The sequence below is a fragment of the Tympanuchus pallidicinctus genome, unplaced genomic scaffold, assembly GCF_026119805.1.
Source record: "Tympanuchus pallidicinctus isolate F22 unplaced genomic scaffold, pur_lepc_1.0 scaffold56, whole genome shotgun sequence".
NCBI classification, from domain to species: domain Eukaryota; kingdom Metazoa; phylum Chordata; class Aves; order Galliformes; family Phasianidae; genus Tympanuchus; species Tympanuchus pallidicinctus.
In genome coordinates, this window is record NW_026294776.1 from 338224 (window position 1) to 363533 (window position 25310).

The 25310-nt window shown below is 49.3% G+C and overlaps 5 protein-coding genes, 1 long non-coding RNA gene, 1 other non-coding gene and 1 pseudogene across 15 annotated transcripts in view; 4 read left to right on the top strand and 4 right to left on the bottom strand.

The window, feature by feature from the left end:
• LOC128091935 (zinc finger protein 383-like) overlaps positions 1-25310 on the bottom strand; it is a 240547-nt gene that overhangs the window by 163219 nt on the left and 52018 nt on the right. The window lies entirely within an intron of this gene.
• The window catches only part of LOC128091939 (zinc finger protein 239-like), a 132922-nt gene that overhangs the window by 89190 nt on the left and 18422 nt on the right, over positions 1-25310 (top strand). Inside the window, exon 1 of one of the 5 annotated variants that reach the window (XM_052705371.1) lies at positions 13900-13954. The exons of the other annotated variants lie outside the window; for them this stretch is intronic. Coding sequence (XP_052561331.1) covers positions 13921-13954 — 34 coding nt within the window. The 5' untranslated portion in view covers positions 13900-13920. Of the gene's footprint in view, positions 1-13899; positions 13955-25310 lie in introns of those variants that run through there. 5 annotated transcript variants of the gene reach the window in all.
• Positions 1-25310, top strand: part of LOC128091940 (zinc finger protein ZFP2-like) — a 139164-nt pseudogene that overhangs the window by 89027 nt on the left and 24827 nt on the right.
• On the bottom strand, positions 1479-10025 carry LOC128091937 (zinc finger protein 629-like). Of its 3 annotated transcripts, XM_052705365.1 has the most exons (5): positions 9828-10025; positions 8303-9517; positions 7009-7111; positions 6232-6387; positions 1479-5654 (listed from the first exon to the last, which is right to left on the bottom strand). In XM_052705365.1, exons 2-5 carry the CDS (start codon positions 8321-8323, stop codon positions 4507-4509), a joined length of 1428 nt encoding a protein of 475 aa, XP_052561325.1. In that variant the 5' UTR covers positions 8324-9517; positions 9828-10025; the 3' UTR covers positions 1479-4506. The 3 variants fall into 3 exon arrangements, with proteins under 3 accessions (XP_052561325.1, XP_052561324.1, XP_052561323.1); XM_052705364.1 differs by lacking the exon at positions 8303-9517; XM_052705363.1 differs by lacking the exons at positions 8303-9517; positions 9828-10025 and having other exon boundaries at positions 7009-7841.
• TRNAL-AAG (transfer RNA leucine (anticodon AAG)) lies at positions 6738-6819 on the top strand. The gene has a single exon. It is a non-coding gene; the product is annotated as a tRNA-Leu (tRNA).
• On the bottom strand, positions 10095-11487 carry LOC128091948 (uncharacterized). Its single transcript, XR_008211551.1, has 2 exons — positions 10835-11487; positions 10095-10375 (listed from the first exon to the last, which is right to left on the bottom strand). It is a non-coding gene; the product is annotated as an uncharacterized LOC128091948 (long non-coding RNA).
• Positions 13398-25310, top strand: part of LOC128091941 (zinc finger protein 664-like) — a 54340-nt gene continuing 42427 nt past the window's right edge. Inside the window, exon 1 of the mRNA XM_052705374.1 lies at positions 13398-13637. Within this exon, the coding sequence (XP_052561334.1) occupies positions 13476-13637 (162 nt within the window). The 5' untranslated portion in view covers positions 13398-13475. The remainder of the gene's footprint in view (positions 13638-25310) is intronic.
• LOC128091944 (olfactory receptor 14A16-like) lies at positions 21334-24122 on the bottom strand. Its single transcript, XM_052705381.1, has one exon. It carries the CDS (start codon positions 22521-22523, stop codon positions 21390-21392), a length of 1134 nt encoding a protein of 377 aa, XP_052561341.1. The 5' UTR covers positions 22524-24122; the 3' UTR covers positions 21334-21389.

Genomic DNA, 25310 nt, shown 5'->3' on the forward strand with positions numbered 1-25310 from the left:
GTTAAGCTTCTCATCCATCAGGGCCCCCAGGTCCTTCTCTGCAGGGCTGCTCTCAAGCACCGCTCCTTCCAGTACTTACCCAGCATTCATCTTTTCTTTCTGCAAAACAGAAGCAAAGGAAACGCACGGTCAGAGGGAACATCTTCTCTTTCCATAGCTGCTCCCATTCCTACACCCCAAATCTTTTTGTTCAGGGAAATGGCCGATGACCACTTCGGTCCCAAAAATTTTATTTAACAAGCAATATTGGAATCTCAGGAAAAATCTCCCTTCCTCCTCCTGTGTACCTCCATGGACCAGAACTCAGCACCACCTCGACCATCCCTGTTGCTGCACAACACCTCCCTGCACTTCATCCCCTCCACTCTCAGCTCTCTTCGCTTTCTATAGAGAAAAACAATGACAACAGATGACACAACCAGAAGTGTGATGATCACAGCCAGAGCCACCTTCCAGGGATGCACAATTTGGGAAAAGAGATCTGGAAAAAAAATCAGGGAAAGTTGTTGCTTTTCTATTCCCCTATGTGGAAAAGCAAGACATAGACTTGGGAGACAACAGAACCCAATGAAGCAGCAACCAGGGAGCAGTGCCATACAATGGCAGCATCCCCAACTTGGCACAGGTGGAGGAGCTGCTCAGCATCTTGTGGTGAGACATGGAGAAACCCATCGCAGAAACCCAGCCCAACCACCTCATCCATGCAGATCCATCCCCAAATCAAACCATGTGCCCGCTCCAACTCCAGCATCTCATGGAGCAGTTCAGCCCCATCCTCTTTCAAAGGTTGCTGTCCTTCAGCTCTCCATCCATGGATACCCCAGCCATTGACCTGACACCTTCAGGTTCACCACAGCGTCCACATAACCATCACCATCTTGCACAGCGCAGATATATGAGCTGCTATCAGAGGAGCTCACTGCAGTGATGCGCAAATCCAGGTTTCCATCAGAGAGACAGTTCCTGAGCGGTTCTGTCCTCCCTTTACATTCCACCATCTGTTGCAGGCACACTCCATTTTGGTAGGATGACAAGCCCAGAGGACCGGTGCTGGATCCATCTGATGTCTGATCTCTGAGCATCCTTGCAAGAGAACAACTGGTAGCGCAGCACAACATCCTGTCCTTCGTTGGCAGTGACACGGAGGCTCGGTGCCACCACCCTGAGCTGGGCTGAGCAATGAGATGGTGAGATGGTGGCTGTGTTAATGTGGGGACCTGGAACGGCACAGGGTGAGTTGGTGTACGCCCCATCTCATCTAAAACCACTGGAGAAGGAGCAAGAGAGAATGGGGAAGGATTCCTGCGGGTGGGAGCCCATTCACAACATGTGGAGGAGGTGAAGGGACAGAAATTCTACCCAAAATCACACATTTCATGAAAGAACTGAAGAGAAACTCAAGTGGGGCTGGGTGCTAGTCTTGGGTTCTCCCTGTCCCATGGCTGCCCCCACTGCCCCACAGAAACACCCACTGCCCCACAGAAACACCTCTGCCAGGCACAGCAGCCACACAGGACCCCTACCTGATTCCAGATGGAGGAGTTGCAGAGCCACAAGATAAACAAGGAGGCTCCTCCAGGGGAGGGTGAAACTGGGGTGGTTGCAGCCCAATAGGAAGAGCGTCTGTGGGAGAAGGGAAGGGGAGAAGGAGTTGGGGAAAGGTGAGAGAGGAAGGAGATGGAGATGGAGAAGATGGGGAAGAGGATTTGGAAAGAATATGTGGAAAAAGCTCGTGGTGAATATGAGGGCAGAAGCTGTAAGAGAAGAGAGCTCGAGCCTATCAGCTTTGCAGTGGAGTCTCACAATGAGGGATTGTTCTTAGAGGGTCCAATTCGCAGCCAAAACCTGCAGCAAAGCAACTCTATGAAGCTGAGGGGGAGCGATGCAGCCATCCCATCTGCCTCCCCCAGCAGCACAGTGGCTCTGATGAAGGTGGGTGAAAGGAGGAGAGCTGATATCCTCCATGCCTGCAAAGTGGGGCCCACAGAGCACAAATGTTGCGCTGTGCATCTTAAGGTCTCAGTGCTGCAGATAGTGCAGGGAGGTGTGCAGACAGGGGGTGATCATCTGCCCCTCAGTTGGACAAGCGAAGGCTGGGAAGTCTGACCCAGTAACGTGGGATGGCAGTGGGTTATGTCAAGCAGGAATTGCTTTATCACTGGGAGCATTGGGAGCTCAGGGTATCGCTGCACCCAAAGAGCAGCACGAGGGGAGCGATGGCTACAGGACTGTAGGCACAGTGTGTACATAGTGCATTTCTGAGACACTGGTTGCATGTTATCTGTATTAAAACGTGGGAGGGTCTCTGTGCCCCATCTGGTGGCTGTTGGATGAAGGCCGGCAGTCATCCTCACAAAGGCTCGGTGTGTTCCCCGCTGTGCACTTCTAACCTTTAAGGGGAGGTACCCAAATGGGCCTCTGCTGGTGTTGTGTGCAACCAAAGCGTCTGCTTTGCATCTTTACCCACATCCGTCCCACTTTCTTACTGTGACATGACAATGAGTTCTTGTGGCCTCACTCCGAGGGTGGTGACCTCTCTAGTTGCCCAGGGAGGCTGTGGATACCCCATCCTTGGAGGTGTTTCAGGCCATAGGATGTGGCTCTGGGCAGCCTGGACTGGTGGTTGTGACCCTGCACATAGCAGGGGATTGGAACGATGTCATCTTTGAGGTGCTTTTCAACCCAGGCCCCACAGTGATTCTGTGATTCAATGGGAGGGGCCCAGAGGGTTACAGCCACCAGGGGAGGAGGTAATGGGGTCACTCCAATGTGGGGCAGTGGGCAATGGGGCAAAACGGTTGTGGAATCCATAGCTGACTTTCCACTGGGGCTTGATGGGGCTCTGCATCTACCAGGAACGTGGACCCATAGGACATGAGAAAGCCATGAGCTGCACTGCATGAACACTTCTCCCAGTTTCTTCAACTTCCCATGGGTTACGGGGACCAGTAAAGCTGCCAGAGCATTTTCTGAGGGTGCAGGATTATGGCTTGGAGCAGTTGGCAGAGGTGAGTTTGTTCTGAGCTATGCCCAAAGTGTGACGGTTTCTTTGTTCAGTAGGGATTTTTTTAAGTAACTGACCATTAATGCAGAAATTAATGTTTGCCCTGTGACACCCCCACATTCCCTCTTCCCATGGTGGAGGGCTCTGGGAACCAGGAAGTGTTTTTGTGGAAGGTGGGCAATCACTATGTGCACTCAGTGCATGGAAAATGGAATTATTCCTCTGATTAAGGAGAGCTGTAATAGGGGGGACTGAAATGAGGAGGTCTGTCCCCTGGGATGGAGGCACCCCAGATGCAGAAGTTCCCCCCTTCCAGCTGTGCTCCCACTGGCGACCCACCAAAAGATACTTTGTGGAATTCAAACCCATGCCTGTGCTGGGACTGGAGCCTTAATCCAGTGCCTTAGACCGCTCAGCCACGCCACCTCACTTCTCCCTCTCTTTCCCACTGTGCTCAGACCCCATCAACCTCAAAGCCCACCAAACTCCACTGTCCCCCCCCAAAGGAATTCCACCATCCCAATCCCCATCATCCTCCATCCCAATGGAATTACACCATCACAAACCTCATTCCCCTCGACCCAATGGGGTCCCACCACCCCAAACACAATCATCCTCCACCACAGTGGGGTCCTATCATCCCAAACCCCATTGACATCCATTCCAGTTGAATACCACCACCCTAAATGTTGGTGGTAACCCATCATCCTGCACCACAACAGGGTCTCACCACCCCAAACCCCATCATACCCCACCCAATGGGGTCCCACCATCCCAAATCTCATCAATCCCCACCCACTAGAACCCCACCATCCCAACAGAGTCCCACAATCCCAATCTCCATCATCTTCCATCCCACAGAACCCCACCATCCCAATGGTGTCCCATCACCCCAATCCCCATCGCCCTCCAGCCAATGGAGTTGAACCCCCTAAGAAAAGACCAATCCTCATTGGATTTTGTTGGGAAAGCCATAAAACTGTGGGCCAGCAATGGGGACACAGCAGAACTCTGTGGGGAGAGGGCTGTGAGCTCATCAGGGCTCCTGGTGTTGGTGCATGCGGGGGTGCTTCATGAGCATCATCCTAAACCCAATCAACCTCCATTGCAGTGGATCCCACTGACCCAAATCCCATCATAGTCCACTTAGTGGACTCAGTGGGCTCAGTGGAATTCTGCCATCCCAAATTTCATCATCCTCCATCCCAATGGAATCCCACCACCCCAAATACCATCATTCCCCAACCCAATGGGGTCCCACCACCCTAGACTCCATCATCCCCTACCCAGTGCAATCCCTCCATCCCAATGGAGTCCCATCACCCCAATCCCCATCGCCCTCCACCCAGTGGAGTCCACCCCCCAAGAAAAGACAAATCCTCATTGGGCTTGGTTGGGAAAGCCATAAAATTGTGGGCCAGCAACAGGACACGGCAGAGCTCTGTGGGAGGGGGCTGTGAGCCCCTCAGAGCCCCGTGGTGAGGGGGAACCAACCAACCCCATCATGGTGCTTGGCGCTGGTGCGTGCGGCGGTGCTTCATGAGTGACGAACTGGAGACAAAACGCTTGGTGCAGCTGCCACACGGGTACGGCTTCTCGCCGGTGTGGATGCGCTGGTGGATGATGAGCGTGGAGCTGGCGCGGAAGCTCTTCCCACAGTATTGGCAGCTGTACGGCTTCTCCCCAGTGTGGATGCGGCGGTGCCGGCGCAGCGTGGCGGCTTCACGGAATGCCTTCCCACAGTCGCTGCAGGCATGCGGCCGCGGCACCATGTGGCTTTTCTGGTGAAGCAGCAGTGCCGAATGCAGCCGGAATGCAGCTCCACACTGCAGGCAGTGATGGGGCATCACATCCTTGTGCTGCCGGTGCTGCTGTGCAGGTGTTGCACTGAGGGCTGAGCTCTGCCTGTATTTAGCATTTAGTTCTGGTGCATGATTGTGGTGCATGTGGAGCTGTGCCACGTAGGCTGTGTTTGCAGCACTGCTGGCATTGCTGCCTGGCAGCATGTGGCTCTTGCGGTGCTTGCTGAGCGATTTGTTGGCCATGAAGCGCTTCCCGCAGTCGGGGCAGCCATAGGGCCGCTCCCCGCTGTGGATGCGGCGGTGGGTGAGCAGCGTGGCTTTGGACGTCAGCTTCTTGCCACAGTCAGGGCAGGTAAAGAAGCCGTCCTCCGAGTGGCTCTTGCGGTGCTTGCCTAGTGACTTACTGGCCATGAAGCGCTTCCCGCAGTCAGGGCAGCCATAGGGCCGCTCCCCGGTGTGGATGCGGCGGTGGGTGATGAGCGCGGCATTGGAGGAGAGCTGCTTGCCGCAGTCAGCGCAGGGAAAGTAGCGGTGCCGGGCCTGGGGTCGGCAGTGCTTCTTCTGGTGGTCCTCCAGGGCGGAGCTGCACATCAGCACGCGGCCACAGCGGGTGCATGGGGACGGCTGCGTGCGGCGGTGCAGGCGGCGGTGCCGTCGGAGCGACGCAGCATGGTGGAAGCTTTTCCCACGCTGGGTGCAGGAGGTGCCAGTTCTTCTCCGTCCTGATGCAATGCTGCGGGGCTTGATTTTGGTCCCATCTTCGTCCTCATCTTCCTCGTCACCATCATCACCATCATCCTCCATGGATGCACCCTCTGTTGTTGTGGTTGTCCATCCATCATCGGCGTCTGTTAGGAATTGGGGAGGAAATGGGGAGCAGGGTGGGAATGGGGGGTGGGGATGGGGGGCGGAGGGGTGGGAACTTCAGGAAGGGGGTGAGAAGGATGGAAAGGGGATGGGAACCGCAGATATGGGATGGGGACCATGGGAAATGGATGGAGAGGATGGAAAGGGGGGTGGAAATAAGGAGTAAAGGGATGGAAACCATGGAAAGGAGATAGGAACCACAGATACAGGATGGGAAGGAGGGATGAAGGGATGGGAAGTACAGGGATGGGATGGGAACGATGGGAGCAGAATGGGAATTTTGGGGGAGTGGATGGGAATGAAGGACAAAGGGATGGAAACTGTGGAGAAGGGATGAGAAGGATGAAAAGAGGATGGGAACCATAGAAAGGGGATGGGAGCCACGGATTGGGGAAGAGAAGGAGAGGTGAAGGGATGGGAACTATGGGAAGGGGAAAGGAATCATGGAAAGGGGATGGGGTTCTGGTGGGACATGGACACATCCCCATATGGGTTCTCATCGGTTCCCACACCCACTTTCCCCCATTACACCCATCCCCCATTTCAGTGCCCCCATACCTGAGCAGGAGGACCCAGAGGACATCTCCGTGTTGGGAAAGCTCCTCCACCTCCTCCTCCTCCGGACCCAAACCCACAGCAGCGGCCGTGTGGGCTCCTCATCCTCCGAGCTGAGCATGTCGGGCACCCACGGCTCCCCACTGCGCTCCTGTGGCCCTAAATGGGTGGGGGGCGATGGGTCAGGGCTGCTCTGATCCCACATCCCATCCCAGTGCTGCCAATGGAACCCATCAGTTTTGTCTCAGTCTCCCATATGGGGTTTGGGGTGATGGGATTCCATTGGGGTGGTGGGTTTGGGGTGGTGGGATTTCATTGAGTGGGGATAATGGGGCTTGGAGAAGTGGAGCTCTATTGGCTGGTGGGTTGGGTGGTGGGATCCCATTGGGTGATGGGTTTGGGTTGTAGGATCCCATTGGCTGATGGGTTTGGGTGGTAGGACCCCTTTGGATCCCACTGGGTTGAGGATTCCTCATTGTTTCCCATTGGGATTTGGGGGTGTCCCATGGGGTAGTGTGGCCGAGCGGTCTAAGGCGCTGGATTAAGGCTCCAGTCCCTGCGGGGGCGTGGGTTCGAATCCCACCACTGCCAGAAAGCATCTTTTGGGGGTCCACGCCCCAGTGCCCCCCAGCCCCCCTCGCATTTGCTCCCATCTTTTTGCACCCCAAGACATGAGGGGATCCCTATGGGGAAATGGGGGCCCCAAATGGGACTGTGGGTTTGGAGAGGGGGGGGAGGGGGGGGGGAAGGAGGGGAGGGGGGGACGGTCAGTGGCCCCACCTGTGGGGGGAAGCTGTGGGTGGCTGCGGTGCCCCGAGGGAGGGTGGAGAGCGGTGGGGGTGGGGGTGGAAATGACCGTCACTTCCTGCAGTGCATCTGGGACCTGTGGGAAATGCAGGGTGGTGAAGGGGGGTGGAGGGAGATTGGAGGGAAATTGAGGAAATTTGGGGAAAACGGGAGCAAAATAGGGGGAAAATTGGGGTGAAATTGGGGACAATTTGAGGGAAATTGGGGAAATCAGAGGAAAAATGGGTGAAAACTGGGGCAAATGGGGAAATTTCAGGGAAATGTAGGAGAAAATTTGGGGGGAATGGGGAAATTGGGACAACATGGTGGGATGGGGAAAATCTGGGGGAAATGGGGGGAAATTGCAGAGTATTGGAAAAATTGGGGAAAAATGAGGGCAGATGGGGGAAATTTGGGAAAGATTGGGGGGCAATGGAGGAAAATGGAAAAATCAGAAATTAAAAAACATGGAATATGAAATCAAAATAAGCACAATTAAAATGAATTTGAAATCAAAATTAAGGGGAAATTAAAGAAAATAAATAATTAAAGATGAAACAAATTAAAAAATAAAGTCAGAATTTAAAAAATGAGTATTAATTAAAGGAATAAAACTGATATTTAAAAAAGAAAACCAACATTGAAAAAAATATGGAAATGAATTTTTTTTAAAATCAATAACTAGAGAAATAAAATCAAAAACTTGAAAAAAACGAAAATTTCAAAAAAAAAAGAAGAAAATTGAAATTGAAAATAAAAAATATTGAAATAAAAAATGAAATCAAAATCTTAAAAAACTGAAATTAGGGGCAATCAAAACTGGGAAAAAATCGAAATTTTGAAAGAAAATAGAAATTTCCAAAAGTAATCGATTGGTTTTTTTGGAAAAAAATCAAAATTTTCAGAAACCGAAGTTTTCAAAAACAGAAGTTTTTATAAAAAATTGAAATTTTGAAAATGAGTCAAAATTTGAAGAAATGGACTCAAAATTGAGGCAAAAATGTCAAATGGGGACGAAATGAAACGAAGGGAACAAAATGGAACTTCGGGAAGAACGAATTTAAATTTCCATCAAATGAAACAAAACCCGAAATTAAAGCCAAAATGGGAATTTTCAAATGGAAATAATTGGAGGAGAAGGAAAATGGAAACGAAGGGAAAAGGGCGCAAACGGGGGGGAGGGGGGGGGGAGCGCAGGGAGCAGCGAAGCGATCCGCGAAGATTTCAGTACAGCGATCCGCGCAAATCTCCGCGCGGTTTCCTTGCCGTGCCCGTACAGCGCTGTTACCTCCGCGGGTCCCGCCGTCATTTCTGCACCGCTCCGCTCCGCACGGTGTGGATTTGAGCTGGGAGGCGGGGAGGGTCCGCACGGAGCGCCGGGGGGCGGAACCGAAGCGAGCGCGAGTGCGGAACGACCAAAGTGCGGGGGGTGGGGGGAACAACGGGGGGATAACGGGGGAATAATGGGAACATTGGGGAAAATGGGGGAAAATAACGACAAAATTTGGGGAAAAATCAGGGAAAAATTGGAGAAAGATGGGGGAAAGATGGGAGAAAAGGAGGGGAAAAGGAGGAGAAAAAAGTGGGGAAATAGGAAAAAGCTTCGAGCAGAAAGGGAAAGAAATGGAGAAAATGGGGAAAATTAGGAAAAAATGGAAAATTTGAGGGAAAAGGGAAAAAATGGGAAATTTGGGAAATTTGGGAACTTTGAGGGAAAAACTGGGAAATTTGGGTGAAAAATGGGGAAAAATGAAAAATGGAAAAATTGAAAAATGGGAGAAAATAGGGGAAAATGGGGGAAAGGAGTGAAAAAAAGGGAGGAATACGTAAAAACTGGGAAAATTTGGAGGAAAAAGGGAAAAATTTGGAAGATTTGGGAAAAATGGGAGAGTGGGGAAAAATGGAAAAATTGGGAAATTTGGGAACTTTGAGGGAAAATTGGGAAAATTGGGTGGAAAATGGGGAAAAATGAAAACTGAGGAAATTGAAAAATGGGAGAAAAATGAAAAATGGGGGAAAGGGAAGGGCAAAAAGGAGGAAATAAGGAAAAAGTGAGTAAATTTGGGGAAAAATGGAAAAAAGTGGGGAAAATTCAGGGGAAAAAAGGATAAAATGGGGAAAAATTGGAAAAACGGGAAAATTTGGAGAAAAAAGGAAAAAAGTGGGAAATCTGGGCAGAAAAATGGGAAATGTGTGTGAAAAATGGGGAAAAATAAAAGCTGGGGAAAATCAGAGGAAAAAAAGGAGAAAATAGGGGAAAAGAAAGGGAAAAAAAGGGGGAATAGGGAAAAAATGGGAAAATTTGGGGGGGGGAAGGAAAAATTCAGAAAAGTTTGGAAAAATGGGAAAATTTGGAAAATAAAAGGAAAAAAGTGGGAAAATTGGGGGGAAAACTGGGAAATTTAGGATAAATGGAAATATGAGGAAAATGGGAAAAATGAAAAATGGAGAAAATAAGGGAAAATGGGGGAAAAGGAGGACAAAAAGGGAAAATGGGGGAAAGCTGGGGAAAGATTAGGAAAAATGAAGAGAAAATTGAGAGAAATGAGGAAAACTGGGAAAATGGGGAAAGATGGGAGGAAATTGATAAGAAAAGGGGAAAATTGGGGGGGGGGGGGAAAGGAAAAAACGCAAAAAAAAAAAAAAAAAAAAAAAAAAAAAGGAGAAAATGGGAAAATGGATAAGAGGAGATAATGGGTGAAAAGGAAAAAGGGGAAAAAAGAAAAAAAAAAAAAAAAAAGAGAAAAAATAAAAAAGGAAAAGAAGTGTAAAAGAATCAGCAACGGGAGCCCCGCCCGCAGCGAATTTCTCACCTTTTTGGGGGCAGAAAAGGCGGAATTTGGCTCCATCCGGCTCTTTTCGGCTTCTTTCTATTCCTTCCAGCCATCGTCGCTCCCGGCGCCCGGGGCGCATTTTGGGGCCAATTATGGGACTTTTGGGTCCGGTGGGGGCGGGGAAGGAAACCCCCAAAAAATCCAAACCCAAATTGGTGGATTTGGGACATTTCCCCTTTTTTTTTTTTTTTGGGGGGGGGGGGGGGGGTATGGGGTTTTGGGCGATTTGTTGGGCTTTTTGGGTTGTTTTTGTTTGTTTGTTTGTTTTTGTGTGTATGTGTGTGTGTGTTTTGGGGTATATTGATGGGATTTGGGGATTTGATGGATTTGGGGGTGTTTTGTTGGGTTTTGGGGGCAATTTGTTGGATTTTGGGGGTGATCTGGTGGGGTTTGGGGTATTTTGTTGAGTATTTGGGGTCTTTGGGGAGGGTCTTTTGGGGTTTGCAGTATTTCATTTTGTTTTCAGCAGTTTTGGAGGATTTACAATTGATGTGTGGGTTTGGGGTCGTGGGAATTGAATGTTGCTTCTGCATCAGAACAAAATAAGAATTTTGTTAATTTCATGACCTCTGCTACTATCTGGGTCCTTTATTAGAACTCATAGTTCTTTTCAGGCACCCTTCTACTTTATGGGGTTTCTCTGATAAGTTTTCCTTGTTAATCCCCTAGATAAATCTTCCCCAACAGCACATACTAAGTATATAAGCAAAGTAATATGTGTGTGTGTGTGTATATATCCATAGAGGTTAGGTAGATGGAGTAAATTAAAAGCACAAAGACTGAAGCTCCTGTCTGTCCAGCCATCTGAAAAATTTCTGTGCCTTCAGTTAAAGGCAAGCTAGATGTAATAAATATCTTTACAAATCAGAAACCCCTTGATGTTGGAAAAGCTTTTGGTGCTGGATAGACAGAACCTGAGCAATAGAGAATTAAAGGAGGAGAAGTTAAATAATTAAAAACATGTATGTAAGCTAGTAACAACTTACCTGTAGCCAGCATTGAAAATACATGTCACACACAAGGCAAGAGTATCCTGTGCAAATTAAAAGGACAATTCGTTCCATGCCTCAGGGAGTGCCTGAAGAAGGTATTGAGGAAGATCGGGAACCTCCCCTCCATATTCTTTGTTTAACGAGGACTCTGAAGAAAATCACCATATCAATATGAACAAGAAGAGTGTTGAGCTGTGCTGGAGACAGGACTGAGACCAGATAACAAACAAATTCACAAGTAATTAACAAATGCAAACTTTCTGATAAGGCTGTGAACCTGGAGTACCCAGCCAGTGGGAAAACAGGGGAACTGAGGGGGAAAAACGAGGTATATAGACTGTCATACTGTGTCCCTAGGCCCGCTCCTGCTTATGGGATGCCCACCATTGCAATCACGAATAAAATCTGCTTTTATCAAACATACCGTTCCGACAAAAATTATTTGGGTATTTCCAACAGGGTTTTTCGGGGGTGGGGGGAACTTTGGGCCGTTCTTTGGGTCTTTGGGGTCTCCAACCCAACGCTGCCCTTATGGGGTCCCCAGTTTTTGTCTTTGGGGTCCCCAATCCATGGTTTTGTGGTGTCTGCTCCATTTCTCTGTCTATGGGGTCTCCATGGCTGGGTGTGGGGCTCCACACCACCCCCTACATTCCCCCCCTCTCTTCTCTCCCCTCCTCCTCAGCTTCCCTTTTCCCCCCTCCACTCCTTCCCCCCCTCCCAGGCAGTTTGTTGAGGTCCCTCTGAATGGCATCCTTCCTTCCACTGTGTCAACCATACCACTCAGATGGGTGCCATCAGCAAACTTGCTGAGGATGCATTCAATTCCACCATTTATGTCATTAATAAAGATGTTAAAGAGCACTGGTCCCAAGACAGACCCTTGGGGGACACCACTCATTATCAGCCTCCATTGGGACATAGCACCATTAATCACCACACTCTGTCTTGCAGCCTTTCAACCAGTTTCTTATCCATCAGGTGGTCTATCCATCAATTCCACATCCCTCCAACTTGGAGGTAAGGATGTGGTGGGGGACCATGTCAAAGGCCTTGCTCAAGTCCAAGTAAATGACATCGGTCACATTCCCTTTGTCCACCAATGCTGCCACTCCATCATAGAAGGCCATGAGGTTGGTAAAGCATGACATTCCCCTGGTAAAGCTGTGCTGGCTGTCTTGCATCACACGCTCATTTCTCTTGTGATCAAGCATGTCATCCAGGAGGATCTTCCCAGGGACAGAAGTGTTCTGTGATCTTTCCAGTTACAGAACTGAGACTCGCTGGCCTGTAGTTCCCTGGGTCCTCCTTGCTCCTTTTCTTATGAATGGGAGTAACTTCACCTTTCCTCCACTCATCTGGGACTTCACCTGACAGCCACGACTTTTCAAATAGGATGGAGAGCTGCTTGGCAGCCACCTCCTTCTGAATCTTGGGATGCATGCCATCTGGCCCCATAGACTTGCATGCATTCAGTCTCATGAGGTGGTCTCACACTGCTCTGCCATTACAGCAGGGAGGGTTTTACTGCCTGGGTCCCCACCTAGAGGTTAAGGGATACAGGGCTCAGGGGAGTGATAAATATTAGAATCCTGGCTGCCAGTGGAAACTGAGGCAAAGAACTCATTCCATACCTCAGCTTTTTCTTCATCTATTGAAGCCAGTTCTCCTTTTACATTTACTAAAGGAAGTAAACTGTAAAAGTTCCATATGTGTGGCTAAAGGATTATGGGTGAGAAAGAGAGGTCTTTTATTTTCTCCAAATATGCTGTAACATCAGAACTTCTACCCCATGCTGCAGCAGAGAAGGAGTATTGGGGAAGGTCAATAGTTTTGGATTTGCAGCTGCATGAAGTGCACACACAGCAGCCTCCCTGTTTCTCTGGGGGTTGGGAACAATGTTTTTTGACAATTTATGATTGCAAAGTGTGTGTTTGACATACATTTCTCACCTGGGAGGCAGACACTGGCTTTGGCAGTTTGACACACAACATTTGGTTCCATTTCCATTGGTGCTGCTGCCTAAACTGAACACTCAGGTTCCCAGAACTGAGTTGGATTGACACTGTCTCAGTGAGTCATGAGTCTCAGAGGGCTCCCCCATCCTTTCTAAAAAATATCTCAAACCACGAAGGTAAGGAACCGCAGTGCAGTTTGATCCACTGCTAATCCCAGACTTGATCAGGAGATGTGGAAGAGATCACATGTACATAATTAAGAAATAACCTTAGAGAAGGTCACAAAGCTCCAAACTAACCATGAGTCTCTTACAGAAGATCTACATCAGCACGGTTTCTTGACATCAAGCTGCAACAGCTCTCTGTGCAGGTGTGTCCTCAAGAGACATTACTGCTTGAGTGGAAATTCTGTGTATCACACTGCTGTGCATGCGACCTCAAGGGCTGCTTAGGCTACGCATTGTTTAGGGGTAAGATGACTGCCTCCTTGCTATGCATTGTCTTTAGGCACACAGTCCATGTACCCTCAGCTGTTGAACCGAGTGTCAGTTCTTTGTGCCGCCCAGTTGGAGTCAGCTTTGTGATTTGTAATCAGCTTCAGCCAGAGCGTTACCAGTGCTGTTGCTGCTTGTGTTCCTGTGCAAGGCCTGCTGTGCCATCCCCCAGGCAGTGCCCTGCAGATGGGCTGTGGAGGGCTGGGCTGGGACAGGGACTGCTGCGTTCCCTCACAGCTCCCCTGCCATTTCTCTTGTCCCTGCAGGCTCCAGTTCAACTTCTGCCATCCAGCCGTGATCATTTCAGCTGCAGGAGAGCAGCAGATGGCCACAGCACATGCATCTCAGGTAGGGGCTGGGGGAAGCAGGCAGGAGAGGCCGAGGGGCGAGGGATGTGAACGCAGGGGGAGAGGGAGGTGGCCTCAGCCAGCGTGTGTGTGCTGGGGCCAGAGAAGCGGCTGGGACGGGAGTTTGTGTCCTGTGTGAGCTGCTTCCCTGGGCCTTGGCTGTTCCCAGCAAGGAGCCTCTTTGCTTGCAGGAGCCCGTGAGCTTTGCGGAGGTGGCCGTGTCTTTCAGCAGGGAGGAGTGGGCGCTGCTGGACCCCGCGCAGCGAGCGCTGTACCGGGACGTGATGCTGGAGACGTACCAGTGCGTGGCCTCGCTGGGTGAGGGCTTTGCTGCCTTTCCTCCTCGTTAGGGCACCTTAGGCTGTGCAGAATGAGCCTCTGCAGGCTGGAGCTAGTAAAATTGCCATACAGTTACATATTGATAACTACAACAGCAACAAAGGAAATACTGAGAAGAGTGAGTTTAAAGTTGGATTAGAATGCACAGCAGACTTATAAACAACCCAGAGTCGGTGCTGGCAAGCAGGCATCAGCCAGGAGGGAGAAAACCAGCCCTTGTGTTGGTGTGCTGCATGGTGCCACCAGCTCCAGCTCACAGATGACTCCCTGGTTACTCCTTTACAATTTTGGATTTTGCATTCAGTTGCCATAGACATTTTGATGCTTTGGTCATTGATATATTGTCAGAAAATAAACAAACTGTTCTCAAGTTAATTTTAAAGAAAATATCCCTTTTCAGAGATGTAAATGCATATTTTGCTCAAAATGTAACTGTGGGCGTAGTGTCTTTCAGGTACAAAGTGTGGTTTCTTCCTGGGGAGGGACACAGAGTGAGTGGAGTTGTTGAACAGGCACTGTGCCTGAATGATGGAAATGCTCTCATCTCTCCTATTTCTCTCATTTAAACTCCACTTCCAGCCCCCAAACCCATGGTGATCTCCCTACTTGAAGGAGGGGAAGAGCCCTGGATTCCAGATGTACGCACCGGTGAGTTGGTGTGGAGGGAAGGAGGAGGTTGGGTCTGGAAGAGCCATCTCTGTCTCTGTTTTATTTTGGGTCTGTGTGCTATTTCTGGATTTCCCGTCATCCAGCAGGAACTGGGATTGCAGATGTACTGGAGGACCTGCAGGAAAGTGGTGTGGCCGAAAGGCGGTGGGGTGGTGTCTGTGTGGAAGAAATCAGAAGGGATGTCCAAGGAGGCCTGGAGCAAGGTCAGGGTGAGCAGATCATGGAGCCACTGGGAAAGGGTCTGGGAAAGATAGGGAGGAGCCCGTTGGACTTCAACATAGGTCAAAAGGAGCCTGAAGAACTCAGGAGCAAGGATGTATGCCAGCAGAAAAAGCAGAATCCATGTACTGAGTGTGGAAATAGCTTTAAATTACATTGCAGCATCATTAACCACCAGTGCATGCGCTCAGCAATGAGGCCATACAAGTGCTGTAATTGTGGGAAGAGCTTCAAATGGAGATCCCTCCTCATTGTCCACCAGCGTGTCCACACAGGAGAGAGACCCTACAGGTGCTCTGAGTGTGGGAAGAGCTTCAAAATTAGTTCCCACCTCACCTACCACCAACGCACACACACAGAAGAGAAACCATTTTGGTGCCACTGTGGGAAGAGCTTCCAAAGGAGTTGTGAATTCAAGTGCCACGACCGCATCCACACAGAGGAGAGACTCTTTCAGTGTCCTGAGTGTGGGAAGAACTTCAAAAGCAGTTCTGCAGTGAAGCTGCACAAGCGCATCCACACAGGGGAGAGACCCTATAAGTGTCAAGAGTGTGGGAAGAGCTTCAGAAGGAGTTGTGAATTGAAGAACCACCAGTGCATCCACACAGGGGAGGGACCCTTCAAGTGTCCTGACTGTGAGAAGAGCTTTAAAAGCAGATCTAATCTCAACACACACAAGCACATTCACAGCACACACAGGCTTTAGAACCTTTCCAAGACTCTGGGAACCTTCAGAGGCAGTTCCAGCTTCATTACCTACCAGCACAGCCACACAAGATACAGAGCATGCAGTGCCCCAACCATGGGCTGAGCTTCAGCCAGCCTGGTCTCCACCTGTGGTTTCGTGTGGTGAAGAACCTTACAAATCCCTTGAGCAATGGAAGAGCTCTGTGGCCAAACTGAATCCCCTTTCTCCTTCTTTGCGTGGGAATGACCCCTATTGCTCTCATTAAGCTGCAGTCAAGGCATTGTGTGGACACTCTAAGGAGAGTCCAGAGTGGGACATGTCACAGCCACTGGAAACCCTCTACCAGATGGCATGTTTCTGCCAGGGCTGTGTGCAGGGAGATGCCTTGGAATTCACTTCTGATCTCCCCTGTGGAAACTCAACTGCTGTGGGAGCAGGTGAGGACCCAAAGGAAACTTCAGCTGGGCTGATATGTCACCAGGAAGGAAGAAATCCTGTCTGCAGGCAGTGTGGGAAGAGCTTCATCTGGAGCTCAACACTCAGCAGACCCCAGAGAACCAAGGAGGGAAGATTCCCTGTGAGTGCCTTGACTGCAGGTCAAGATCCATCCAGAGCTGGGAGCTCATCACACTGCTGTGTAGATCTTCATGAGGAACCCTACAGATGTGCAGCCAGCAAGAAGAGATTTGGGCACAGCTTGAACCTGCTGAGGTACCAGAGTGTCTGCACTTGGGTGGAGTCCAATCTGTGCCTGCACCAGTGAGTTCATGTGGCAGGAAGCCTTAGAAATGCCTGGAGTGTGAGAAGGGCTTTGTGCAGAGTGCAGAGCTCCTCACTTGTGGCAGAAAGTGCCACAAATGTCCCATGCGTGAGAAGAGCTTTTGTGAGGGGATCCACTCTGGCCAGAGACCTTAGAAATGCCTACATTGCTGCAAGAGCTTCATCCAGAGCTCGATTCTCATTAAACATTGCCCAGTCCAAATGGTAAAGTGGTCCTGCAAATATTTCTAGTGCAGGAAGAGTTTCTATCACAGCTGGCACTTCATTTCTCCTGGGAAAACCCCCAGGGGAGACACCTTGAGGATGCTGACGAGTCCAAGGTTGAGGGAGACCCAGATACATCTCCCAACTCAGAAAGACCTTGCAACAGAGATGGCATCACTGGCACCCTCTGCAGAAGGGACTTAACCCAGGAGCTGCAGATGGCTTTTCCTTGCTGCCCTAAGCTGTTCTCTCACCATGACCACTTTCCTCTTCTGCTCAGCAGCTTTTTGATGCTGTTTCTTAAGGAGAAGTGGCTGTGCAGGGATGTTCTGTGTGCCTGTGTGCATGTGTTGCTCTCAGTAATTTGTGAGTGCACTGATGAACCTGAGAGAAGGGTCAGGAGAGCAGTAACGTGCCTTCTCCAATAAAACTAGAAAAAGCTGAGCTTGTTCTTCCTAAATGCACCCTCCCAAGTTTCAGGAGGTGGTAGGAGCAGAAGGCTGTGCAAACCCACACGGTGCACAAGCAGCTTATCTCCACAGCACAGAGGTATCAGACTGCTCTCTAGTGCATGTTTGCCTTGCTTGTGATCCCTTTTGAACTTCAAGGTTTTTATTTTGAGCTGGGAAGGGTGTGTCCGAGACCTCCTGCAGCAGGGCCTTCACATTTGCTGTGCTCAGATAAACCTGCTGTGCTTGGAATGCAGTGGGTAGGAAGTAAAGCACTGAGTGTGTCTGAAGGCTCTCTGACCCCCCAGCAAGCTGCAAGGAGATGATGATTGCAGTAACAAGGAGCGCTGCTTCTTCCATCCCAGGGAGCAGGGGCCTGGTCTGGTGCAGGAGAGGAGGGCCCTGGGAGTTGCAGGAACTCACAGCTCCAAGGGAAAATGTGTGGGGAGGAAGCAAGCAGCGGGGAGGCCTGGAGATCCCCAGCAACGGGAGGTAGCAGCCCAGCCAAGAGCTGGGATGATTTACTTCTTAATTGCATCCAATAATTGCTGTCCTGTGGCATCGGTCATGTGTTTCCTCTTTCCTTATAGGTTCCCCCAAAAAGCATTCTCACTATTTTGTGTTCTCATCTTACATCACCGTATTCTCAGAACCACTGTGCTGGTTTGCATTGGGTAGAAAAAGTAGAAGAAATAAAGAGTGAAGCAGGTTTTCCTCTTTTACTCCATGAATTATTGCCTAACGTTTTATCACATATCATGTTTAGTTGCTTTCTGAATTTAAAACTTTTTTCCTCTCCAATTTGTTGCAAGCGGGGTAGAAGTCCAGCTCCTTGGAGCAGAGATTTTCTTCTAGAGTTTGTGTGAAAGTGATGGTGAATGGACACATGGAGTGAGATAAGCCTATGGGGGAGGACCTGACTATTCAACTTGTGTTGAATTTTCTGCTCCAGTTGTATGGCCTGTGACATTTATCCAAGAATCTTAGGAATCTTGACAGATCCCAGTTGACTGGAAGCTGGTAAACATCCCAGTTTCCAAGAAGAGCAAGAAAGAAGACCTTGGGAATTACAGGCCTGCCAGTCTCACTGTGGTACCTGCAAAATTATGGAGATCATTCTGGGAGTTTCTGAGAAACACTGCAAAGCCAACACATTTATTGGTAACTGCCAACATGGGTTCAGGAGAGGAGAGTCCTGTGGATAAACTTAATTTGCTTTGATGACAGATTTACTCCTTTAGTCAACCAAGAGAAGCCCAATAAAGCTTCTGCAAAAGATTCTCACAGTATCCTTGTCGACAAAATGTTTGGCATACAACTGATGTAGCAGGGCATAATCACAGAAACAGTGAACCACTGACTGATGGGATGGCCTCAAAGTCCTATAGGAAATAGAGTAACATGAGGCTGAAAGACACTGTTTCCCAAACCATTATAGCAGATGAGCTGAGGAAGTGAGGGTTAGGTGAGTGGAGAATGAGGTGGATTGATATCTGGCTGACTGGCAGGGCTCAGAGGATTGTCTTCACTGGAGCAGAAGACAGTTCTCCCCTCATACTCTGCCCCAGTTGATATCCCCTACGGATCTTCACAAGCATTACTAAGATTCCCTCTTAGCCTTCCCTACAGCAGGCCGAACAGGCCCAGGTCTTTCTGCCTTTCCTCATATGGGTGATGCTCCGGGTCTCAATCATCTTTAATGCCCTCCACTACATTCTCCCAAGCAGCTCTCTGTCTGCATATAAAATCAATGAATTACAGATGCAATAATTATAAATTGCCTTAGCTTTCCTCATTGCATCCCTGCAGGCCCTGGCAGCATTCCATTATTCTTCCCAAGTGCCCATGCCCTTTTTCACATTTCATAGACTTTCTTCCTGCCTTTGCGATTATCTATGAGTTCCTTGCTCATGCATGCTGGTCCCTGTTCAGCTTTGTCTGACTTTTAACACAGAGGGATGTACTGATCTCAAGCGTAGAGGAATCAAAGGAAGTGATGCTTGAATGTTAACCACCTGCCTTGGACTCCCTAATCTTCCAGTGCTCTGACCCAAAGGGTACCTCCAAGTGGGTCCCTGAAGTGCCAGAGTCACGTTTCCTGCTACTGGGCTGTTTTCCTACTTCTTGGCATGGTTCTTCCACTCAGCATCCTGAACTCCACTGTCTCACAGTTCTGACTATGAATGAAAACTCAAGTAGGATTAAGGCCCATTATTAACTCCTGCAGCACACCTGCAGCTGCTGGCCTCCAGCAAAACCTTCTACCACTGACCACCACTCTGACTGGTCTGGCCATTCAGCCAGTTTTTGATCCTCCTCATTCTCTACCTATGCAGCCCCTACATCAGTCACTTTCTCGAGTCAGGACACAAAAACCCTCTGCTTCTCTTTCATCTTCCAACTTAGTACGTTCAAAATAGACACTAAAAAGCTTCTTTAACGTTTCTTGACCCATGACCACTGGTGCTCAAGGGACATCTGGATAAAGCCCTACATAACGTGCTTTCACTTTTTGTTAGTCCTGAAATGGTCACGCAGTTGGACTAAATGATCTCTAAATGTCACTTACAAGTGATTTTTTTTTTTTTTAATAATGGTTGTATAAATCCATGTTGAGATAAAACATAAAAGTTATTATCTTACTGCTACATGTCCTTGGCTGATGAAAAATAAATCATGAGCACTTATAGACAACACTCAAAATTCAGCAGAGTAACTTATTATAAATTTATTACACGGAGATTTTTTTCTACACGTTTTGACTTTTGCGTGACACATTGAATCAGAGGTTGATTCAGCTGTGCTTCATTCAGCAGCATTGCCAAGCACTGGCCTATACTTCCCTGTGTCACACGAACTCTTTCCTCTCCCATTGCAGCAATGAGCCAACACTGCAGGGGAATTAGGCTTCCTCCACAGTCGTGAATGCTTCTGGAAGTCCACTGAAATGTGGGAGGGACAAGAGAGGAGAATAAGGTCAGCTAGCTGATGGGGCATGGCTGAGCACAACCACTGCCCGCAGCAAATACTCCACATCCCACATGCAGAGCCATGCACACCAGATAGAAACTTGTCATTTTCTCCTGGTTGGCACAGCAGGGGCCTTCTTCATGCCATGTTCCCAGGCTAATTCTCTTCATACTTGTTCTCTTCTAGATGCATATTTCTCTCAATTTCTGGGCTCACATACGGTTGGAGTGACTTACTAAGGCCTTCAGACATCACTTCTCACAGATATCCCCCAATCCTGCTTCCCAGACTTACGTACTGCCAACTGCTGCATCCCAGACCACCCGCACTTCAGAAGCCTTCCTGGATCTTCCAGTGCTTGTTAGGATCTTCCTGAATTCTCCAGTTTATGGTGAGATGACTTCTCTATGGCAGGGCCTTGATGAACAGCCTCTTACAAAACATTTGTTTGTAAAGCATGCCGAGTCCTACTCATGCTGAGAATTCCATCTGTCTTGGGAACTGATTTGGAAGAGCAGCAGCCTGATTTACCCCACCTGATACCAGCTGCCAACCAGAGGGTCAGGGATAGGGTTCACTGTTAGAGTTAGGTTTAAGATTAGAGTTCAGGCCAGGGCTAGCACTGATGATTAGATTCAGTGTTAGGTGAAGTGCTAGCACTTGAATTAGTATTAGGTTGAGGGATGTGAGAAGAACTGGTGTTTAGGGGGAAGGGTTCGGGTTTTGGTTAAAGTTTAGGACAAGAAAACGCTAAGGTTAGACTTTAATATTAGGAGTTTGAGTTATGGGTTAGGAGTTAGGGTTGGGGGTTAGAGTTAAGATTAAAGGTTTAGTAAATGGGTTAGAGGTAGCACTAGTCACCAGTTTGCAGCTTCCTCCCATGGAGAAAAACTACGTGAGGACACAGATGGATATGGTTAATTGACAGCAAAGGAAAGCAAAAGGCACAGTTCTGTAAAAGTAAGTTTTACTAAGTCCAAGTTATATCCACTGAATTATGGTGCCACAGAATGGCTTTGGTTGGCAAAATCAGAAAAATCATCTAGTTCCAACCCTCCTTCTTTGGGCAGGGTTGCCAACCACAAGACCAGACTGCCCAGGAACACGTCAAGACTGGCCTTGAATGCCTCCAGAGATGAGGCACTCACAAATTCTGATCTTGATCCATCAGGACTCCCAACTGAATGTGCTTTTCCACAATGGAGATCCTCTGCTCATGTACTTTCTTTGCTGTTATTTCATCGCAGGTGCAATGAGGCATATGCTGAAATCTCGAGTTCCATAGAATCAAGGTAGGAAAAGAAGAGATGATTGAAAGTATTGGAAGGGAACAGAAGAAGCACAAGTAGTTTGAAAATATTGAAGATGTGTTAAAGAAAAAAACATACTAATGGAAAACAACAAAGCACAAGCTTAGACTAGGATACATTAGAAGTCACCTGGGGAGAGAGATGGAATCATCATGATTACCAGGAAACATCCACAGTAACAGTTTCCAAATGGCATCCTTCAGTGCCTGGTTCCTCACACTGTAGATGAGGGGGTTCACTGCTGGAGGCACCACTGAGTACAGAATTGCCACCGCCACATCCATTGCTGGGGAGGAGATGGACTGGGGCTTCAGGTAGGTAAAGAAGCCAGTGCTGATGAAGAGAGACACCACGGCCAGGTGAGGGAGGCACGTGGAAAAGGCTTTGTGCCGTCCCTGCACAGAGGGCACCCTCAGCACAGCCCTGAAGATCTGCACGTAAGAAAGCAGAATGAAAACAAAACACCCTAAAAACAAAAATGCACTGAATGTCATAAGACTGAGATTCCTGAGGTAAGGGTATGAACAAGAGAGCTTGAGAATGTGAGGAATTTCACAGAAGAACTGGTCCACAGCGTTGCCTCGGCACAGTGGCAGTGAAAATGTATTGGCAGTGTGCAGCAGAGAATTGAGAAGCCCAGTGCCCCAGGCAGCTGCTGCCATGCTGGCACAAGCTGTGCTGCCCATGAGGGTCCTGTAATGCAGAGGCTTGCAGATGGCAACATAGCGGTCATAGGACATGACAGTGAGAAGGTAGAATTCGGCTGAAAATAAGAATGAAAACAGAAAGACCTGGGCAGCACATGCAGGGTAGGAGATGGCCCTGGTGTCCCAGAGGACATTGGCCATGGCTTTGGGGACAGTGGTGGAGATGCAGCCCAGGTCGAGGAGGGCGAGGTTGAGGAGGAAGAAGTACATGGGGGTGTGCAGGCGGTGGTCACAGGCTACTGCTGTGCTGATGAGGCCGTTGCCCAGGAGGGCGGCCAGGTAGATGCCCAGCAAGAGCCAGAAGTGCAGGAGCTGCAGCTGCCGCGTGTCTGCCAGCGCCAGGAGGAGGAACTCGCTGATGGAGCTGCTGTTGGGCATCTGCTGCTCCTGGACACGGGTTATCATCAAAGGAGAAACAAAAGGCAAGTTAGGTGAGACTTCTCTTGGCAAAACCCTGCACCATTCCTTGGTGACCTTCCTCCTGTCATATAATCCATTTTCTTTCTCTGAAGGAAGTGATTGTTCAGATCCATGATTTGAGATCATTTTCATGAATTGGAATATGTAAGGAAGAGGAGAGTCTTTTGCCCGTGGGCTCTTGAGAAAGCAATCCTGACCCACCCATGGGTAATTGCAAAGAGGCAAAAATTGGATTTACTTTTAGAATGTGACATCTCTCTTGGCATCTCCCCACTTCATCTCCCTGGGCTTTCAGGTAACACAGAGATGCTATGGGAAAGATTTGCATCCTGCAGGGCAGCTCGCAGCTTGAAAAGACATCTGTCTTAGAGAGACAGCCAAGTGTCCTAATGATGGCATCTCATTAAAAGAATGTCAGCTCATTCCCTAGCCTCACAGACTTTGCTGTCCACAGCCCCAGGCAGCTGCTCCTAGCCCCATGTACTGCAGAAGGAAAGGAGCTCATGCCTGGAGAGATGCAGCCCTGCTCTGCTGGAGCTCTGGCTGCAGAGTAGGGAGTTCATGCTTGGACACCACTGCCATGAAGGCAGAGGTATTTCTGGGTGGGAGAGGATGCAGGGGGCTTGCATGGAAGGGATGCTATGTGGTTGTCTCTTGAGTTGCCTCTGCAGACAACATTTCTGTTTTTCCTTTCCTCTCATTGCCTGATCACATCCCAGCTGCCTAGAGATTGTCTTCCCTCCCTGCCATTTCCATGTCTCATGTCTTTTCCTTCTTTTCCTTTCTGCACTCACACTCACCACCCAAAAGTCAGTGCACCCATCTTTGCCTGTCAGGAAACTGCCTGTTTGCAGGGCAGTATCTGTGTGCATGCTTCTCTTTGCAGGTATAAACAGACAAATCAGAAAGCCTGAATGGGATCAACAAAGCTGACGCTCGTTCTGTCCACTGAGTGAGGAAAGGCTGATGGAACATGAGGATACTGCTCACAATCCTACTCAACTCCAAAGCTGCAGTACAGCAGTCTCAGTGATGTGTCAACATAGACAGCTCCTCTCCCATTTTGCCAGTCATCCCTGCCCTAAGGGCAGGAAAATGAACACAGGGCAGAAGGTCCCATTTTGGGTCCTGCTTCTTAAAAAGTCCCCTCTGCAATGCCCTGAGTGTGCAATGCAGCTGTGAGCCCCCAGCACCCCTAGCAGCAGAAGGCCCCTGTGCTGCTGGGGAGCTCCTTCCTTCCCCCCACACATCTCCCTGCAACTACCTGGCTCTGCAGGACAGTCCTTTTCACTTCCATGGGGACGGGATTCAGCTGAATCAGTTGAGGCATCTTATCCTGAAGTTGCAGCCCTAGGTCCTGAAGGCAGTCAACTCCCTCCCATTCCTCCCACACACAAAGCTAGACAAGCACTGACTACACATTTGGCCACAAGCATCCCTCCTCTTCCGCAGGCTTCTTTCTCCTCCATCTACATTAATTCCCATCTTTGTCTGGTGCAGTCACTATCCCCTTATCAGCTCTCACTGACTACATTTCCCTCTTGCATCCCCACACTGCTATCCCCATGCTGGCTGTGCCTCCCTCTCCCTGACAGAGCTGCCATCTGTGTCACAGGGGTTGTGCTGCACTCACTGACATCTCTGTGTCTGCTGTAATAAAAAATGCCCTTAAATATGACAACTCCTTTTTAGGACAGTGCTCCTAGAAAGCTTTGTCTGCAACACTGAGACCTCCCTTGAAGACTTGAGGGAAATGCCTTGTTAGGTCTTTCTGCACTGTAATGAGTCCCACAGCGAATGAGGTGTCCATGAACTTCTGGTACTGAGAAAAGCCTGCTGTAACCAAATGATGAAGGTGCAGTCAGAACGCTGTCCAGAAATGTTGGAGAGTGTTGGAATATTAATTGGTCCCTGAGGGGCCATTACCAACAAAGCCTCCCCACATCCATGTTAGAGCAGATAATTGGAGGTTGTGATTCCCGGCAGGCAAAGGCCCTGTGCAGATGCTTTGAGATTGAGGCAAGCCCTTGGTTTGTCTGATGCAACAGAAGGGTAGGGCCATAGCTGCAGCCTCTGGGAAGGGTGGTCCTGTCCCTCCCTGATGGCCCAAAGCTCTCCCACAGTCAGTGGGATGTGAATCATAGAATCATTTAATCACAAGGTTGGAAACGACCTGCAAGATCATCCAGTCCAACCATCCTCCCATTACCATTGCTACCACAAACCCCTAAGCCATATCTCAGCTCCTCATCCAGATGCCTCTTGAACGCTGCGAGGGGCGGCAACTCCACCTCTTCCTGGGCAGCCATTCCATTGTCTGACCACTCAGAGAAAAAGGTGCCAAAACCCTCCTCCTCTCAACCTCTCTTCAGGAAGTTTGAGAGTATAATAAAGTCTCCTCTGAGCCTCCTCTTCTTCAGACTAAACAATCCCAGCTCCCTCAGCCACTCCTCATAGGATTTGTGCTCCAGACCCCTCACCAGTTTTGTTGCCCTTCTCTGGACATGCTCCAGGGCCTCAACGTCTTTCTTGTAGCGAGGGGCCCAAAACTGAACACAATATTCGAGGTGCAGCCTCACCAGTGCTGAGTAGAGGGGGATGATCACCTCCGTGCTCCTGCTGGCCACACTGTTTCTCATGCAGGCCAGGATGCTGGACCTCTTGGCCACCTGGGCACACTGTTGGCTCGTGTTCAGCCAAGCATCAACCAACTCCCCCAGGTCCCTTTCCTCTTCACAGTCATCCAGCCACTCAGCCCCAAGCCTATAGCGCTGCATGGGATTATTGTGGCCAAAGTGCAGGAACTGGCACTTGGCCTTGTTGAACCTCATCCCATTCCCCTCAGCCCAGTGATCCAGCTTATCCAGATCCCTCTGCAGGGCCTCCCTACCCTCAGGCAGATCAACACTGCCTCCCACC

What these genes read in the sequence shown, in the direction of transcription:
- LOC128091937 (XM_052705363.1), bottom strand. Translation starts at nt 7,339, where the DNA reads ATGTTGTCCCAATTTCCCCATTCCCCCCAAATTTTCTCCTACATTTCC. An exon ending in CCCACAGCTTCCCCCCACAG is followed by an intron (nt 6,388 to 7,008) that starts GTGGGGCCACTG and finishes CCACCCATTTAG; the next exon opens with GGCCACAGGAGCGCAGTGGG. An exon ending in CTCTGGGTCCTCCTGCTCAG is followed by an intron (nt 5,655 to 6,231) that starts GTATGGGGGCAC and finishes AATTCCTAACAG; the next exon opens with ACGCCGATGATGGATGGACA.
- LOC128091944 (XM_052705381.1), bottom strand. Translation starts at nt 22,523, where the DNA reads ATGAAAATGATCTCAAATCATGGATCTGAACAATCACTTCCTTCAGAG.